Source organism: Simochromis diagramma, unplaced genomic scaffold, assembly GCF_900408965.1.
Source record: "Simochromis diagramma unplaced genomic scaffold, fSimDia1.1 OVJJ01000079.1, whole genome shotgun sequence".
Classification (NCBI taxonomy): Eukaryota; Metazoa; Chordata; class Actinopteri; order Cichliformes; family Cichlidae; genus Simochromis; species Simochromis diagramma.
In genome coordinates this window covers 2543773-2563706 of record NW_024387075.1, presented here as the reverse complement: position 1 = coordinate 2563706, position 19934 = coordinate 2543773, and the positions used below count along the sequence as shown (strand labels likewise).

Sequence of the window (19934 nt, the reverse complement as noted above, 5' to 3'; positions counted from 1 at the left end):
TTCTCCCTCTCCAGCCTCCTCTTCTGTCACTACTACTCTGAATTTCTGCCTCTCACGCACCACCCTGTAATTCAGTTAACCAGATCATTCCGATCGTTCCATAAATAGGAAAAGTACGGTAAACAAAAATCAAAAGGCGATGCTGCCAGTGCAATCAGAGAACATTTCTCTCCATTTCTTTTCAACTCCCCTCGCTGCCTGTGCTCTGAGCCTCTCATTCTCCCAGAGCACTGCAGCTCCTCCTTCCACCTCTCTCATCAGCTGCCCCTCCCTCTTCCTCTCTGTCTCTGCTAGGTGCAGCATGTATGTGAGCGTGTGTGAGCCAGCAGAGCTGCCTGTGTGTTTACATGTCAGCCTATCAGTGCTGCCGGATTTAGCGCATCTGGAGAGGACGGAGGCATTTTCTCAAATGCCCCTCAGACAAGGGATTCACATCTCGGCATATATCCCTCTTTCCCATTTGAATCTAGCCTGTCTTGAATCCTGCATCCCTGTCTCCATGCTTTTGGAGGCATTTTGAATTTCCTTGGCAACATGGAGCTGCCTGAATTAGAATTCTCTGCATGACAGTCCTGGTAAGTACTCTGTCTCTATGGTGGGCTTTGAGCACTGAGTCATTGGATCAGATTTATTATGGTGCAGTGGTGGGGCCAGAGGATCGCCAGGGAGCAAATTAATGTCAAGAATAAAACTGTGTATCATATGCAAATGTGGTGGGGGATATAAAGAATAAGAATTTTACTCTTAGGAGAACTCCAATTGTTATTTGTGCTTTGTCATTCAGATGGATTTCATTTTGCTGTTTTTCTGTTCAATCTGGGTTTGTACTGAGGGAACACACACACATATGGTGTGTGCTTATAACATCTCACTGTTCAATATGAAGCTCAGATATCTCCCATGGTGTGTGCATATGAATGTGTAGTGCACACTGAACACATTATACTCTGAGAGTTTGGATGGATCCATAAAAAAACAAAACCCCAAATCCAACTCATATATCCTGGCTTCCTGGCTCTTTAGAGCCCAAATAAAGGTGTGAATCTGAGCAATAGAGTGTGTGTTGTGCTCTGCCAGGTTGGTTTCTTGCTGCTTCCTAGTCTGCTCATTTGCATTCGTGTTCCTTCAAATGCCAATAAACTCATCCAGACTGACACTTACACATTCTCGGCAGCAGTTTGCTTTTGGCAATTTCCAGTGGCAAAAGAGGGATCCTATGCAGGTGCTTGATTTGCCACAGGTTACATTCAGCAGATGGATGGCGGGCAGTGTTGATGGAGAGGGTGGGCGTGGGATATGTGTGTGTGTGTGAGTGTGTGTGTGTGTGTGTGTGTGGGGGGGGGGGGGGTGACTTTGTTTGATTATTTATGCAGGTCAAATGAACGATTGCTCAGTTTTAATTTTTATTGCCTGTTATATTTGCATCTTCGTAATCATGGCTGCAACGCTTCAGCAGGCAGACAGCAATGGTATTGGGGGGGGGGGGGGGGGGACTCTTCCTCTCTGTTCTCAACAGTGCTAACAACCTCTCCAAGCCACAGACCCCCGACAATCTCTGAGTGATGGGCTGATAGGCTCTGCTCTTCACGTCAACATTTTATGAGCTAGACAAAGCTTTTAATTGGGTCCCTGTAATCAGGTTAGAGTGGCTGATTTGACTCTCTACTTTTGAGGTTGGGGGGGGGGGTTGATATTTATGCTTGTCACTGTGTGCACGTCCGCAGCTTCAAAGTATTCAAGCCTAATTTGATGAAGTGAAATAAGCGAGGCACGTTTAGGACTGAGATGTCTGATTATAGCTGGTGAACAGCTGGGTGATTGAATCTGTCACTGCTATTGTTCACACAGTTATTCAGCAATCCATGCCACATATTGTCAGTATCAGCTTGTTTTGTTTGCCAGAGTATGTAACTCTGTGTGACTGTGCTGTGAAATACACAGATTGCGTATCATATACGTTTACATTCTATCTGTATAGCAACACTTTAGTATTGTCCTGGATTCCAGTGAAATTAACAGTGATTGACAAATTTGCACATTTCAGAACTTCTTTGTAATACCTCAGTGCCTAAATTGTGAAGCCCAGATATGAAACAGCTGTAACTGTTAACTCTGTAGGCACCTGCGTGTGTCAGACTTGCTATTCAAACCATCTGAGTAATGGCCCAGGCTTTAATGAGAGACTCAATATTTCAGCCGTAAAAAAATGGCAACACGACAAACCAGTGGAAGCCAGTCGCACTGAAATAATGTGTGCTTCATTTCAAATTAGATGCTAGCTAAGCATCCAAAGCAACAGTTAAAGCAGAAAACAATTAGCTGCTTCCTTTGCTTTAGGAGTCTAAAAAGATAAGGCACCAGAAAGACATTTCCAGACAGTTTCCTTACTAAGTGGAAAAAAAAGCTTTTATTTACTAGGATGGTGAAAATGGAAGGACTATGACGTGACTAAGAAAACAATATGACTGCAGGCAAACCTCTTTGTAACTAAATAATAAGGATTTGATGTTGGTTGCAAGGGATAATAATGTGACACCAATCCTCAAATCAGTAACTATTTTAAGCATTGTTTACAGTGTAGCTGCCATTAACAGGTTGTATTGATCAGATCAGTCATTTCATTTAGTTGTTCATATTAACTGTAAACTACATTCCTGTCTCTGAGCGTTAAAGGCAGCAACAGAGTACCTGACAGACGTATGCATGCATATGACTTAATAGGTGAAAAGACACATAGGCTCTGAGATGCTCGTAGCTCTATCACAGCCACAGGGAACTTGGATTTACTAAGCAGGGTACATTCAGTAGATATTTAAAATTATTGGTATGAGATCAAAAAATGTGGATAGAATTTTTGGATCTTCTTCTCAAACTTGCAATGTTACTCTGTGTATCAATACATGCACAGAATTTTTATAATTAAAACATGATGCATGCACAAAGAGGACTCTAAACTTGCTTTATGGTGACATCTCAATAAAAACACAATAAAGTGCTACCAAGAAACAATGCTTCTAAAATTCTCCAGCATTATCTGATTTACTTCTGGCAAAATAGCTGGCCGGATTCCTTTCAGGGGCGATGTTTTAGTGCGTGAATGAAGCACTACCACACTGGTCATGCAGAAGGGTGGATAGAGTAGATGGTGGAATCCAACACCTTGACTCCAGGGACCACGGTTTTGATTAGTTTTAGCCAACAAAGGCACTTTGGTTGCAGTGAAGTCAGAGGCAAACAAGCCAAAATAATCATTTAGACCTACAAGTTGGCATATTTTATTGGTAATATGTATAAATGTTTTCAGGGGAACATGTTACTGATCTGCAGCACCTCCTTAAAATTATGATCTCATACAAGTACACAGCTTCAAGGGAGAGATATCTTATGTTTGTTTGCGATCCACAACAAATACATGTGTAATGAGCATATTTTCTTCTTTTCCGACTATTTCTCCTTCCCAGGCAGCTACTGATATATTAGATTGGGCAGTACTGGCTACCCTTACAACCCATAAAATTGCCTTAATAAAGACAAGAGCAGCACACATGCTACAATCTGCTCCATTCCAAACAAAATATAACCCAATAAGCACAATCAAAGAGACTCTGCTTTTTCACACTGCTTTGTTCCACGTTATCACATGTTTAATAATCTGCGATGTAGTCATGTGTATATAATCCTGAAAACAGCTGTTTTTCTGACAGTAAGATCAAGAGCAGATCATCAAAGCTAAGCTGTTTGTTGTGTAGTGAATTTACAGTTTTCCCCATTTCAAATAAAATACTAAAGAAGCTGAGAAAACATATGTAGGATAAAGTTACAATTAAGCTATATTTGCAAGCACATTCAAAAGGGACCATTATGATTAAGTGAATGCCACAAATGGCCTCACACTTCGTGAATGGTTACATTTTTATTTAAAGCCTCTGTATGGTCGCTGATGCCTCATTTCTTTCTGATCTTTGATACTGGGTTCAAACGAAAGCCTGTTTCACTACAGCTAAAATCAGGGCACTCCTCCACATAACAGTTCATTTGTGATGTCCCAGAAAACAGCCAGAAAACATCTAGGGTGTTACTATTAAAACATTTTCTAAAGCAAGATCCGTGGTGAATGAAGATGCTGCTGCATAATGGGCACCATCAGCTACACTGAAAACGAAATTGCAGAAGTGATTGGGGTGAAGACTGTCAGACTACGTGTTTATACAGAGTCTGCTGGATGGAGAGGTGACAGACAAAGGCAGATCTCTCACAGGATAGTCAAATTTGCGTTCTACAAATATATTCAGAAGGTCACAGTTCTGCTGCTCTGCAGCAGCCTTCCTCATTTAAATTTGATAATAACAGCTTTATGCAAAATATGAGCCAGTCAGGGGCTAGTAGGATGGAGAACGGAGGTTGTTTCATCTTCTTGCATATTGGCAGCCTCAAGCCCAAGTATAACATGGCTTACAACAATATGAAGTCGGAATTAATGGAATTGATCACAGAGAAAATCTTTCTCGTCTGAAACCAGTTGTCTTTTTTCCTACATTGTAAACAGGACAGTGGATTACTGATCTATATTTCTGTAATCTTAGAATTGTAAGGACTAGGGCAGTGAACAGATAAGCCTCTGGAATCTTAAGGCACTCTAACTTCATATTTGTACTGTATCCACTTGCCCAAGTGATTTTGTGAGAAAATCTCTCAAAATCTCTCATTGTGCCTTCTATGATGGCCTATAAGAGGCTTGTCTGCTGTAAAATGCCTTTAGCATGGCACCTAGCCCTTTCTTTTCAGTTTCATCCCAAACATCTTATATTCCCAAATGGTGGGTAGGGGATAAAGGTTTGTGTAATTTCGAGCTCATGCTACTTGACTTTCAGGATGAATGGGTGTTAATGAAGAAAGAACCTCTTTTGAAGTACTACTGTTAGACTGCTGCTGAACCAAGAAACCCATCTGCATGGCAATACCATGTAATAGGTTAAGTATATTCTAGATTTCTTTCCTGGAAAGGATCTTTTTTTAAATCAGCCTTCGCTGTGGATCTCGCTGATTTTGCTATTAAGCCAGAAAAAGTTGTGATTAGCTCTTAACGTTATTAAATAATCAGTTGTGAGACCAAAAATGAAATTAGCAATTAAAATAATGTGATAAAAAATATAAGGAAAATGTCTTTAAGTAGCAAATTAAATCTCTCTTAAATGACATTTTCCATATTAGCACAAAATCAAATGACACTGTAAAATGAGAACGAACAGCGCTGTATACAGCTTTCATTCTCTTTCAGTTAATTGTATTGGTTCATCAGCCTGTCTGCCTGTGTCCCTCTGGCTCTCACTGGCCTGCCCATAAAGCTGTAGGCAGCTGTTCACAGCTCTAAAGCTTCTAGCACAGAAGTTCCCACACACTGATTTTAAGGTACCTGACCAGAGTATCATTTGGAGAGTAGAGTGCTAGGTAAAGCCAGTCAGACATATAGGTACCCAAAGACACTCATTAAAAAAGGGCAAGCCAACTCCAGAATGAAGGTACGTAATGGACCATTTAGAAGTAAAGAATCCAGATGCATACAGAATGAGTAAGTAACCATGGGTCAGCCTTGAGCAATGTGGTATTGGCTCACATTACTCATAGGAACACCAAAGTACTTGAAGGCTCTTGAGCTATGACTTTTTGTTTTCAAGTCTACTTTCTGAATCCAATGGCTGCTTCAGATAGCAGCTGTATTTATAACTGACCGTAAACTAGCAATTCTGCAAAACAGTTTTTTTGTTTTGTTTTGTTTTGTTTTTCCAACAAAGCAAAATTCAAATCAACCCCTCTAGCAATTGCAGTGTTGGAAGTTAATATATTACATTTCCGCCTGTTCTCATGGATATGGAGAAATGAGCTGTTACGTTTTTTGGTGTCAGTGAGCATGATTTTGTAAGCAATCCATTTCAAAAGGAAACATTTCGCGACAGGACCATCAACACAGCATCATGAGTCAACATGCCAACCAAAAAATACAAAGTTTTACAAAATGTGACAATTGCTGTATTTTAAGCCCTATTTTATTCTAAAACTAACCAAATGGTAATTTTTGATGTCTAACACTAATCAAAACATTTCACAACATGTGAAATGTTTGATTTGAACTTGGATTGCCTAAAGTCAAGAAAACTTGCTCCTCTATCATCAGCCTTCAGCATGCAAATCCATATTTTTTCTTGCCTTGTAATCAGTACACACTGCATGACGGTGGACTGATGAAAAATCATTTTTAAGGACACAATATAATGTAGGAAAATCAATAGATTAAAGGAACTCACAAACTGCTGTGAGACTAGGGTGTACAATAACAGTTGATTACAATTCTGTGTATTTATGATTGCCATCCCGATCTCATGTTTTATGTCTTTAATCAGCTATTTCAAATGAAATTCTAAATCTATATCATGTGTTTCAGCCAAGTCATTTTTTCCATAACCGATCATGACCCAGTTATTTTTAGTTTTCCTATAAACAGCCCTGCTCCCTTCTTGTACAAACTCTAGTGTAGGAGTTTAACATTTTGGGAAATGTCTAATGGTAATATTTAAAAGCAAAGTCTGACACCACTGTTGCAATATCAGTCAGATTAATGCAAACCTTGAGGTTAACAGAAACCAAGACAGTAAAATTTAAGCTTTTATTCACACATACCTCAAATAAAAGTCATGCTTGAATAAAAGCATGAAAAAAAGCTTTTATTCAAGCATGACTGACACCCACATGTTTCAGCAGGAGTCTTCTTCAGGGTGTGACATGTAGGTGGGGGTTCAGAACTGAGTGCTTTAGATTTCCCTTTTTGCACATACCTCCAAGCCTGGACTCCAAACAGTAGCTCCTAAATGAAAATAAACAGAACTGAACTCTAATCATTAGTGCTTGTTACACTGTGATGTGTCAAAATGTGGTCTGTGGGGGGCTCAATTCATGTAATTTCATGGGTTCAAATCGGCATTAAGCCGAAAGTGGTTTTATATAAAAATTACCTGACTTGATTCATTATCAAGAAAATACTGGTACCAGTAGACAAAATAGTCTTTATCCGTGGGTGTTTAGCATAAAGAAAGGGTCGACTGAATAGGGTTCACTAAGATCAAAAGTGATAAGGTTAGTCTCGTCCACTGACCACACAGGAGGTGACAGAGCCCTTATAGATGATTACTTCTAGACCTGCAGTGTAGTGGATGAACATTTGCAACAATGCAATTTATGCAAACTTGCTGCTGGCCATAACCCTTGGGGTGCCTTTGAGCATAGTGGTGGTCCTGATGAGGTGCTTCAAGGGGCATCCCTTGAAGCAGTAAAGCATACATGATCAAAAGCACCACGCATCAAAGTGAGCACTGTTAAAAGACTGCATGAATTATTGGTTTATTGTGCTGCAAATGGAAAGGTAAATGTTTGCTTTTAGTTTTAGGCTCTCATACTATGTCTGATTTGAGCCAAGTGATGACACAAACAGGATTTAGAAGTGCGTATGTATTAAATATATATTTATTGGCTTGCGACCACCACTACAAGCCACGGTCTGGATAAATTCTGTGTTGGTCAGAGTGTAGTAAAGGTACCCCACAATAGAAAGAGTTGGATGGAAAGCCTAGACATCGTTATTTTCTGTTCTATTAGGCACAGTTGCCGGTAGAGAACATGCTGCTGTGATCGCTTTATGTCCCTTGCCATCTTTAAGGCCATTAATCTACAGTGTCACCTGTCAAACTGAAAATTACGGTATTCGTCATGAATGCTTAAGTGTCAGTCCCTGCTCGAATTTGCTGGAGAAACACATTTAGGTTTTAAACTAGTATCAAGGACCCAGAATATCCAAAATTCCACGAAAGTACTCCACGAAACCAGTTGGCTGAGAAAAAGTTCCAGGTGTTACTGTCATGGATTTTGCAGTTGTTTGACTTCTTATTACTTGTTATGATGGATTATGGGGTAGATCTGGAGTGTAGGTCCCTTTGGAACTTTAAAGTATCACTGCAAGGACTTTTTGTCTCGGGTTTAGCAAGCAGTGGGTGATTTACTGTGCATTACAAAGACATAAAATTGGCTCAGGTTAATACATACTCTAAATACACTTTACTTTTTGCATGAACCGTTGCCTGGAAAAGTTTTGTGCATTTTGATGTCATGCTCAGTGATCACTATAATTACCTAAACTCCTCCTGGGACAGTCTTTTACCAAAATTTAGCACAGGGGTGAACGTCTTCATTGAAGCAACTTCTGAGGCAAAAATGCCTTTCTGCATGAAAATCTGAGACCGAGAGTACACTTCTGTCAAATATAGAAAGCTCGAGTTTGCTGACCTAGGTGTGTTTCTGCATGTCAACAAGGGTAGTTCCCATGCACTGAACTATTTTGTCGTTCTTTAAGCATTTCTTCCTGGCATGGTGGATAATCAGGCTATGCGGTTTCTTTTTAGGTTTGCAGGGAGTGTTACCTTTGACTTACCGTGGGGGATTTGTTTTCACAGGATATCTCGTATCTGACTCCTTCTGGAGGATGCTGATTATTTGGCAACATTTACTCTAAAATACTTTTGAGATGTTTATGCTCACCCAGCAAGTATTTCTTCTAATATTATTGCTGGTCAATGAATATCATGTCAGGCTCAGTGCTATCAGCGTATGCTTCCATTTAAACATTCCCATGCTAATCATGAATCACTGAACTTTGGGCTATGTGTAAACTGATTAATTTCAATTAATTGTAATTCATTTTGATTTTGTTATTCAATTAATGACAGAAGAACCTTTGGTCTCGATAATTAAAGTATGCAACAGAACACAGAAGGTATCACAAACTGAACTGCAGGTGAAGTTCACACTCCTAAAATACGTCTCTGGATAGTCTAAAAGACATCTCTGCTTTTATCTCCCACAAACACTTCACTTCCACGTAGCCCATAAGGTTATCTTATTTATTTGCTTTTTGGTGTCTAAATGTTTGCTTTCAATTTATTGTCAGTTGAACACAAACGCGCCAGTGGAGGCAATCTTTATTTCTTAATCCTATGTGTTTATTTTATTGCTTCTGAGCTGTAGCTTTTTCCTTTTATTCTTGCTGTTCTTTAAACAATTGCAGAATAGCAAAAGTTGTTTGGGATATGTTTGCCACTAAACAAGTTATATATAAAAAGGATGCTAATAAGCAGATTGTTCACAGCAGTAATAAGCAGAATCAAAGCTACAGGTCACCCAACAGTAAAACACTGTTAAGAACACGCACTGAAAAATGAGAGCTGAACAAGATAAATTATGTTTAATTTTAAAATAAACAAAAGTCTTTATTTGGCTTAACTAAATACAGTTTTACATGAGTATGGTTAGAATAAAAGTATATCAAACTTTCACAGAAGAGGACATTAACTCTAATTTAATCACAGTTTCAAACACTTCTACAAAAATGGATCAATAAACAGCACTTCTCTGCTATGTTGAAAATATAGACACGTCATCCGTGTCCATAATGCAGGTGCATCAATAAGTGCAAAAAGCAAAATCATCTATTATATTAAGGAATATAGTCTACAAACTCAAGCTGGTGATTCAAGATGGCATAAAAAAAAGAAAGAAACTCGAGCAGTCCAAGACTGCACAAGGATCTTTCTTATAAGCGTATCCTTATGGATAAGTTAAGATAGCAGCGAGCTAGAGATAGCTAACCACCACCAAACCTGCATCCAGGTTAGTTAGAGATATTTTGTTGAGAATATACATACACAGACACACACACTCAGAGCCACTATCCAGGATGAAACGACAAAAATCCATGAGTACATCAGTAAGATGGCAACAACTGATCATGTGCTTAGTATCTCAGGCAGCAGAAACCTGAGAAAGAAGAGGAGCAAAAAGAGGAACCATCATGCAAGGAGAGGCCCCTACACAGCATGTACCAGTGGCAGATAGAAGAAGTGGCTGTTGTTAAAAATCCTATCAATAACACTGTCAGTCTGCCCCAGGGCAGCTGTGGCTACAACTGTAGCCTCCACCAGTGAATGAATAGTGGAATTGTAAAGCGCTTTGAGGGCCCCGAAAAGCGCTATATAAATGCAATCCATTATTATTATCATTATTATTAATAATACCAAAGTTAAAATGAAAGACATCAGAGAGGCACCGATTATGCATCCCAATATGGCAAAATGTCTCTCTAAAATGTGAAATGTACACAAATGCAGAAGTTGCAGTAAGCTGAAGTAACAACTGAGGGAGATATTTTATTTCAAGCCAACATAAAATATTACGGGATAGCGTTTGAACAGACATTACTAACACATTTACATGTATATACATACAGTGGGGCAAAAAAGTATTTAGTCAGCCACCGATTGTGCAAGTTCCCCCACCTAAAATGATGACAGAGGTCAGTAATTTGCACCAGAGGTACACTTCAACTGTGAGAGACAGAATGTGAAAAAAAAATCCATGAATCCACATGGTAGGATTTGTAAAGAATTTATTCGTAAATCAGGGTGGAAAATAAGTATTTGGTCAATAACAAAAATACAACTCAATACTTTGTAACATAACCTTTGTTGGCAATAACAGAGGTCAAACGTTTACTATAGGTCTTTACCAGGTTTGCACACACAGTAGCTGGTATTTTGGCCCATTCCTCCATGCAGATCTTCTCGAGAGCAGTGATGTTTTGGGGCTGTCGCCGAGCAACACGGACTTTCAACTCCCGCCACAGATTTTCTATGGGGTTGAGGTCTGGAGACTGGCTAGGCCACTCCAGGACTTTCAAATGCTTCTTACGGCGCCACTCCTTTGTTGCCCGGGCGGTGTGTTTTGGATCATTGTCATGTTGGAAGACCCAGCCTCGTTTCATCTTCAAAGTTCTCACTGATGGAAGGAGGTTTTGGCTCAAAATCTCACGATACATGGCCCCATTCATTCTGTCCTTAACACGGATCAGTCGTCCTGTCCCCTTGGCAGAAAAACAGCCCCATAGCATGATGTTTCCACCCCCATGCTTCACAGTAGGTATGGTGTTCTTGGGATGCAACTCAGTATTCTTCTTCCTCCAAACACGACGAGTTGAGTTTATACCAAAAAGTTCTACTTTGGTTTCATCTGACCACATGACATTCTCCCAATCCTCTGCTGTATCATCCATGTGCTCTCTGGCAAACTTCAGACGGGCCTGGACATGCACTGGCTTCAGCAGCGGAACACGTCTGGCACTGCGGGATTTGATTCCCTGCCGTTGTAGTGTGTTACTGATGGTGACCTTTGTTACTTTGGTCCCAGCTCTCTGCAGGTCATTCACCAGGTCCCCCCGTGTGGTTCTGGGATCTTTGCTCACCGTTCTCATGATCATTTTGACCCCACGGGATGAGATCTTGCGTGGAGCCCCAGATCGAGGGAGATTATCAGTGGTCTTGTATGTCTTCCATTTTCTGATGATTGCTCCCACAGTTGATTTTTTCACACCAAGCTGCTTGCCTATTGTAGATTCACTCTTCCCAGTCTGGTGCAGGTCTACAATACTTTTCCTGGTGTCCTTCGAAAGCTCTTTGGTCTTGGCCATGGCGGAGTTTGGAGTCTGACTGTTTGAGGCTGTGGACAGGTGTCTTTTATACAGATGATGAGTTCAAACAGGTGCCATTCATACAGGTAACGAGTGGGGGAACAGAAAAGCTTCTTACAGAAGACGTTACAGGTCTGTGAGAGCCAGAGATTTTCCTTGTTTGAGGTGACCAAATACTTATTTTCCACCCTAATTTACGAATAAATTCTTTACAAATCCTACCATGTGAATTCATGGATTTTTTTTTCACATTCTGTCTCTCACAGTTGAAGTGTACCTCTGGTGCAAATTACTGACCTCTGTCATCATTTTAAGTGGGGGAACTTGCACAATCGGTGGCTGACTAAATACTTTTTTGCCCCACTGTATTAGCCAACCAGCTTAATCGTTTCTGGCGATTAAGGACACTGGAATGTACTGTCTTTGTGGCTGTAAATATATTATCTCCCCCAATATTATATTCTGCATTCGTGTCCGTTTCACATTTTTAAGAGGCAAACTGTGAAATGGACATGGTGGACTGGCATGTCCATTACATAGTTTGCTGTGATACTGGGACAGAAGCATCATGGAAGCACAGAAACAAGCTCTAGGCACAAGAACGATAGAGGCTGCAGTCTACCACACCAAGCTAAATCTCAGGTGTAGGCTGTGCAAAAATGATCCTGAGACTATCCAGCATAAAACAGCAGGGTTTAAGGTGCTAGCAGGCCGGGCATAGATGGAACACCATGACCAAGTGGTTGGTATAGTATACAGGAAGATCTGTGCCGAGTATGTCCTGGAAGTCCTAGGCCTCCTAGGGTGGTTGAGCATGATCGAGCTAAGAGTTTGTGGGACTTCCAAATAGAGACAAACTGACCGGACATAGTAGTGCTGAACAAGCAGAGGAAGAAGGCTGTAGTGATAGATGCAGCTCCAGAAGAGTGCAGTCCTAGGAACAGCAAAGACACTCCACAGGATCCTCAAGCTCTCGTTGAAGACCCAAGCTTATATACTTAAGGATTAGAAACATGGAAACAAACTAGCAAATCTAGCCAAATACGTTGATGCTACAACTGACAGTATTTTACCCACCTCTAAAGAAGAAAAAAAGTAGAACAGGTTTAATAACCTTTCTATTTAAAACACTGAAGCATCCTTTCAATGTAAATACTACAACAGACCTTCTAACATTATGCCACACAATAGGTACTTAACAATAACTAAAAACAGCTAAAGGGCATGTATGCACTGATGCATATAGGTCATTTGTCTGTATGCTACTTGGAGACATTCAGTGACCCATTAGCAGTGCACACATTTCTCTCAGTTTTCCCTATATCAAACCACACAGCACCACAAGAGAGGAGATGCAGCGATTCAAGGCAACAAGAGACTAATGGTGAGCCCAGACATGCTTTTGAGAGAAGACTGTGACAGGGTGAGAGGTCCGCAGAGAAAAATGCAAGCAGTCATAAAAGGGCAGAAGAGAAAAGGCTTGTCCACTCATATTCTCCTCCTACACAATGCTTTCAAAAAAAGAATGGAAATAATCAGGGTCACGACAAAGACTATGTGAAATAGTAGATCAAGGGATAAAATTCTCTCAAAGGAGAGAGCATTTTTTTTAAAGCTCACGCTAACATGTAAAGACTATAAACTACAAACAAGGATTGCAGATGAGAGCTTATTTCCCAGCTTTTGTTTCCAGAGTTCCAGCTCAAGGTCAAAACGAGGTGGTGATACAGTGAGTAGATATGGACTGTAAGGCCAGATTACACAGATAGTACCCTTGCCCTTACTACATGCTGAATCATAAATTATGCATGATACTCTGGTTAAAAAGTAAGAAAAAAAAAAACACGGCTGCATTCAAGCTTGCTTGTTTTCGATCAGCAGCGACATGGGCATACCTCATCTTCATTCATATTCTCGACAAGATTAAAATCATATTTGGGGCCAAACAGATAATCGCGTTATGTCTTGATAATATTTCACTACAATCTGAGGTTTAGAAATTGACACAGTGGATCAAAGTTAAACATGTGCTTACATTATAAATGGGATTTGGGGGTTTAAATGCAGTGCACAGTAGCTTGTCCATATTAGAACATATTTTGCCAACTTTTTGTAAGAGGCTACGTGCAGTCAATTTGTAAATGCAAGTAATAAGTGTCCATTCTGTCTAGAGATTAACCTATTTTCATTTCATTTATTTATTTATTACTTACAGCTGTTGCCAATATCAGTTTTTAGTAATTAAGACTAATAACTGATGTTTTTGCTGCAAAATATTACAGTCTTGTCAAAATGTTGAATAACAGAAAGCCCAAATTAATTCATTTTGACTTTATAGCAGAAACGAGACTAATAATGATTACTTCATATGGATATGTGCATGCTGTTCTAACCTGAAGAAGTGTCACTTTTCAGCAAATTGCCACTCCTTATGTCCTTTTTTCTGTGCTTTTCTATGTTTTCTTCAAATATTTAGTCAGTTTATCAGCGATTATAGCTGTGAATGATCATGTATGTTTAAACCTTGCAAAATTCACATGATGGAACATGTAATGGAAGCGGTTATGTTAACTGATTTGTTCCGTGTCTCTTCCTAAATGACTAAACTATGGCAGAAGAAACGTGAGACTTCCAGTATAGAAGGCTTATCTCTTCTTATCTAGTGGAAACATTTGTTTTTCTTCTTGAGCATTTTCTGTTCTGATGCTTGTATTGGTCATTAAACACCATGTTTTAAAAACAGCGGTCCCCAACCGTTTTTGCCCCACGGGCTGGTTTATGTCTGACATTATTTTCACGGACCAGCCTTTAAGGTGTCGCAGATAAATACAACAAAATAAAATCAGTACTGGTACCAAAATAAGGAAGATTTATTCATAACACACGGGAAGAGACCAAGGGAAACCGAGTTGACGATAAAAGATAATAATGATAAAAACTGATAAAAACCCTGACAACCATAAATTTCACACCCGAGCCTCAACTCTCATGGCCCGGTACCAAACGACTCATGGAGCCGGGCGATCGTGGCTCAAGAGTTGGGAGTTCGCTTGTAATCGTAAGGTTGCTGGTTCGAGCCCCGGCTTGGACAGTCTCGGTCGTTGTGTCCTTGGGCAAGACACTTCACCCGTTGCCTACTGGTGGTGGTCACAGGGCCCGGTGACGCCAGTGTCTGGCAGCTTCGCCTCTGTCAGTGTGCCCCAGGGTTGTTGTGGCTACAATGTAGCCATCACCAGTGTGTGAATGGGTGGATGACTGGTTGTGTAAAGCGCTTTGGGGTCCTTAGGGACTAGTAAAGCGCTATATAAATACAGGCCATTTACCATTTACAGGTCTGTGGCCCGGGGGTTGGGGACCGCTGTTTTAAACTAATTGTTGCACTGTTTTTGGCTAATAATTCTAGAAAAGCATGTTTATCTAAGGGATATCTTGTGCTAGCGTAGCAGCTAGCATAAGCATAGCATATAATATTCCATTATCTGCTTATGTAGCCCACAAAAATAACAGAATTCCAGTGTGTTGTGCTTCTTGTTCAGTTTGTTTTAGATACCACCTAGAAAAAAAACACAAAAATAATACCACTCTTCATTCAATACTGCAACAACTCAAGTCTAAAAGCACAGATAACATCGTGCATATCTTTGTCATATCAGTGATCAAAATAACAGTATTTGATGCCCTGAGATGAGAATGCACTGCTATACCTGACATCTGCATCGCTATACTTGATGGCTACGTACATTTGTGAAGCCTACCTTCAGTTGCTCTAGTCTGTGCTCTTTGCCCTTAGCCATCTGTAGTGAAAGGCTATTATTTGGGATTCGTAACCAATCAAACAGAACACAGAGCGGTGACTGCAGAAAGAGGCGACTGCACGAAAGCCACTTTAAACGAATTCACTTTATCAAGAATAGTTTTTTAACAGCATAATAGTGGGGAAAAAAATATGAATATCAGATTGGATAATTGGATGACCTCTATTTCTGACAGCATGTTTTTTCCCTCTTTTTTTTCTTTCTTTTTTTACAAATCCCCATACATGCTGGACTGACGCCCATAGCGTCTGACATAAGCAGCCAGCAGAATGAACAGTTCTGGAGGAAGTGAAAATGGAGGCTGCAATTATTTTCCCATTGGAACTACTCAGACCACAATCCAAGCCGCCTCAGATCCATGATTTTAATTAAATAAGAGGTGCAATTTGTATTGCTACGCTGAAAAAAGAGCTTCAATAAAAAGTTGAATGTTTTTTTTTTTTTAAACTGTTACTGCCTGTTAAGATAGTCGGGCAGGTCCCAGAAAATCTGAAGCATTTTCATATTACATTGTTCTGTGGTAAATGGCTTAGAGAACAGGATCTGGAACGCTTATTCATCTTCCACATCTTATGACAACATGATGAATATTAAGACACAGACTATTAACCTCTCATAATGAACTATCATACTTTTGAGAAGAAAAAAACCCCCCACAAAGATATTTCTCTTTAATCATTTGATAATCATGTGAAATTTTATTTCCTACTTCAAATGTATTAGAGTATACTACTACTTTAGGCACTTAGATGCTTTTTCTTCCCCATTCAAATATAAGGGATTAATTATCAACCAAAACAGAGGTGAGGCCACCAATGAAATGAAATGACAAAATCACTTTGAATGAGGCTCTTTGAAGATTGTATCCCACAGATAGAGCTGTGACTTAAATTGTGTGATTGATGTGAGGAGTAGAGCTTGAAAGTTTTACCAAGTTAAAGTGCCCCTGAGTCAAAATCAAATAAGGGTTTAAAGTCCTCTGACAATCCTCCTCTCTCTATCTATCACCACTTGGCAGCAATCTCTGTTTTATATCACTTCAAGGTCAACAGCTTAGCAACAGCATGGGATGTTTGGGGGAGCCATTTAAAGATGTACCACAGCATTTTTGTCTGATTTAAAAAAAAATGTGTCTATGTGGAGAGACAACGTGTCACTAATATTTGCAGTAATTGTCTTCGGCGCACTCTGAAGACAGAAGCACAGCAGGATTGTTACACTGTGTGACCAAGCCCTTTTATTGATTGGATAATTCCATTACTTGTGAGGAAAGTCACTATAATGAAATTATACGCAAGGAAAAGGGGGTAGGCGGCTTATATCTTTGTGAAGCTGTGCAGATAAAATCATACAAGTGAAACTGTGATTTCCACTGACTTTGCAAAAAGGAGACAAAATATGCCCCACATAGTGTGAATGGGATTTCAACACTTCCTTTTCTATATAGGAAAACATTTCAGTGTTACTGTGCTTTCTTTATTTTTAATGAAAAGTTGATAATTACTATAAGACAAATGTAAACTTATGCAAATACACATACCTTTTAATTCCTAAAATCCATTCCCCCCCTCCCATGTTTCTACAGGTAAGCAGTAGGATGGTGTTTGGAGAGGCAGGAGGGCACAGCTACTTGGTGGCGTGCTGGCAGCCCATCCTGTTCCTGATGCTGGGCACCGTCCTTTCTGGCTCCACCACTGGTTGCCCTTCCAGATGTGACTGCAACGCTCAGGAGCGTTCAGTCGTGTGCCATCGACGGAGACTAGCAAGTCTTCCTGAGGGCATCCCCACTGAAACAAAGCTGTTAGACCTCAGCAAGAACCGCCTGAAGACCCTGGGGCCTGAGGAGTTCATTAATTATCCTCAGCTGGAGGAACTGCAACTTAACGAAAACGCAATTTCTTCTATTGAGCCTGGGGCTTTTGGCAACCTCATGAACCTTCGGACGCTCGGTTTGCGCAACAATGAGCTAAAGCTTATTCAGCTTGGGGTGTTCACAGGCCTGAACAACCTCACCCAGCTGGATATAAGTGAGAACAAAATTGTCATTCTGCTCGATTATATGTTCCAGGAGTTGTACAACCTGAGGGCTTTGGAAGTTGGTGACAATGACCTCGTTTTTATCTCACCCCGATCATTTCACGGACTCAGCAACCTTGAAAGTCTCAATATTGAGGGATACAATCTGGCCTCAGTGCCCACTGATGCCCTTAGCCATTTGCATAATCTGTTGTCACTTCGATTACGCTATCTCAACGTCACTGTCATAAGGGATTACTCCTTTAAGAGGCTATATCGACTAAGAGTACTGGAGATATCTCACATGCCTTCTCTGGATACCATGACCCCAAAATGCTTGTTCGGACTCAATCTCACTTCACTATCCATCACAAATTGTAATCTTACCGTCATCCCCTACCAAGCTATCAGTCACCTGAGATATCTTCGTTTTCTCAATCTGTCTTTCAATCCCATTCGCACTGTAGAAGGGAACCAGCTGTTCAATCTACAGAAGCTCCAGGCTTTTCATTTGGCTGGTGGAAAATTAGTTGCCATTGAGCCGTACTCCTTCAAAGGCCTCAACCACCTCCGTGTACTCAATGTATCCAGAAATGCCTTGAGCACTCTGGAGGAGTCTGCTTTTCACTCAGTTGGAAACCTGGAGACACTGGCATTGTATGACAACCCACTGGCCTGCGACTGTCGTTTGCTCTGGGTCTTCCGTCGGCGATGGAGGCTAAACTTCAACAGGCAACAGCCCATGTGTGCTTCACCAGAGGTTGTGCAAGGAAAAGAGTTTAAGGATTTTCCAGACATACTCCCTCCTGACTACTTCAACTGCAAAAAATCAAAGATCGAGGATTACAAGGTTCAAGAAAGCCACGTAGACGAAGGAACTACAGTTAATTTTGCTTGCCAGGCCGAGGGTGATCCAGTTCCTGTGATAATGTGGCTGTCCCCGAAAAAGGAATACATCACTACCAAAACGATGAGGTCAAGACTTTCTGTCTCTAATGACGGTACTTTGGAGGTGCGTTACGCCCAAATCCAGGACAATGGCACTTACACGTGCATTGCAAGCAATGCGGCAGGCAACGACACCAAAGCTGCTCACCTTTTTGTGCATAGCTACTCCCCGAATTGGCCCCACCAACCAAACAAGACATTTGCCTTCATTTCCAACCAGCCTAGTGATGAAGGTGCTAATGTGACCCGGGCCACAGTTCCATTTCCATTTGATGTAAAGACACTTATTATTGCAACCACCATGGGATTTATCTCTTTCCTTGGAGTGGTCCTCTTCTGTCTTGTAATATTGTTCCTCTGGAGTAGAGGGAAAGACAATACAAAGTCAAGTATAGAGGCTGAATATGTGCCACGTAAAGAGGAAACAGAGGAGGCCAGCCCAACTGAGGCACCAGTGCAGTTCAACATGAAAATCATGTGAACCTCAAAAGGACATCATGTAAGCTTACAAACTGCAGTCGAGATGCATACTATACTTGCTTCAAATATGTACTCTCTTTATGAGCGATAGAAATTGCACAGCAGAAACGCATCTTGACTATATACCCTAGACTTTTTTCTTTTTTTTTACTTCAGGGACTGAATCTTTCAAAACAAAAAAACGTGTTGAATTTGAAATATTCTAATTTCTGTAAATTTGTATTGGCAATACGCAATCAGTATGTTAACATGCACTCATTAATTTTGTGTGTCTAACAAAATTGAGGCAATATTTTAAACAAAGCACATGGACTGCAGTTTACAAGATAGAGGGATTACTATCTGGAAGGATTGGGAGATTAACCTGCAGGTCCTTCTATCAGCAGAAAAAGAACTTCTTGTTAGCATCTTGCTCCTGTTTGCTGATTTCTGCTTTCATGGATAAACAAAGCACAGTAACCCATTATTAGAGCCCAGGTTCTCCTTCTTACAGGGCAAAGTTGAAAGCTGCTTCCTTTTGTCCCATCACTAGCAGCTGACAAGTAAGACGTGGATATTTTTAATTTTAGAGATCCAGAAAAAACAGAAGAAAATGAGAATAGTTAACACTGCTAAATTTGACAGATAAAGAAGCAAGTCATTTTTACACACAGTAAGTATTAAAAAAATCAGAAGGTCATATCAGGACAAAGACGTTGTAATTTTACCAGAAAGCACATGTTTGCATCCTGTTTCTCTGAAATTTAAACATCATTAAGAATCAGTTGGCAGGTTAGAGACAGAGGAAGTAAGTGTTCTTCACCACCTGCTGTGTGTCAGTGAGCTGTGGCCTTTTAACTATTTTCCAAAATCATTAATTTGTGTTTTGAAGTTTTCTCTGTGTTCTCTGCTATGTTTTTCCTTTTAGAAGCCACGTCTAAAGACTTCAAATGCTAGGCTGCGTCGCAATGAATTGTCACAGACAAGTCATTTTTGTGAACTGGCTCGTTTTTACTGTGTCAGAAAGTTTCAATACCTGGTGTGTTTCCTTTACCAGGTGATGGTCAAATTAGAAGTGTGCATGTTAACACACTGAATAAGAAAAATAAGCCACAGTTTGTGCTCCTTTCAGC

The 19934-nt window shown here is 40.3% G+C and overlaps 1 protein-coding gene across 1 annotated transcript; it reads left to right on the top strand.

Annotated features, from left to right (window-relative positions):
- The first annotated feature begins 237 nt into the window (after positions 1-237).
- On the top strand, positions 238-19398 carry lingo1b (leucine rich repeat and Ig domain containing 1b). The gene is made up of 2 exons (XM_040045565.1): positions 238-575; positions 16964-19398. The coding sequence occupies exons 1-2, from the start codon at positions 564-566 to the stop codon at positions 18821-18823; spliced, it is 1872 nt and encodes a 623-aa protein (XP_039901499.1). The 5' UTR covers positions 238-563; the 3' UTR covers positions 18824-19398.
- Positions 19399-19934: the final 536 nt, after the last annotated feature.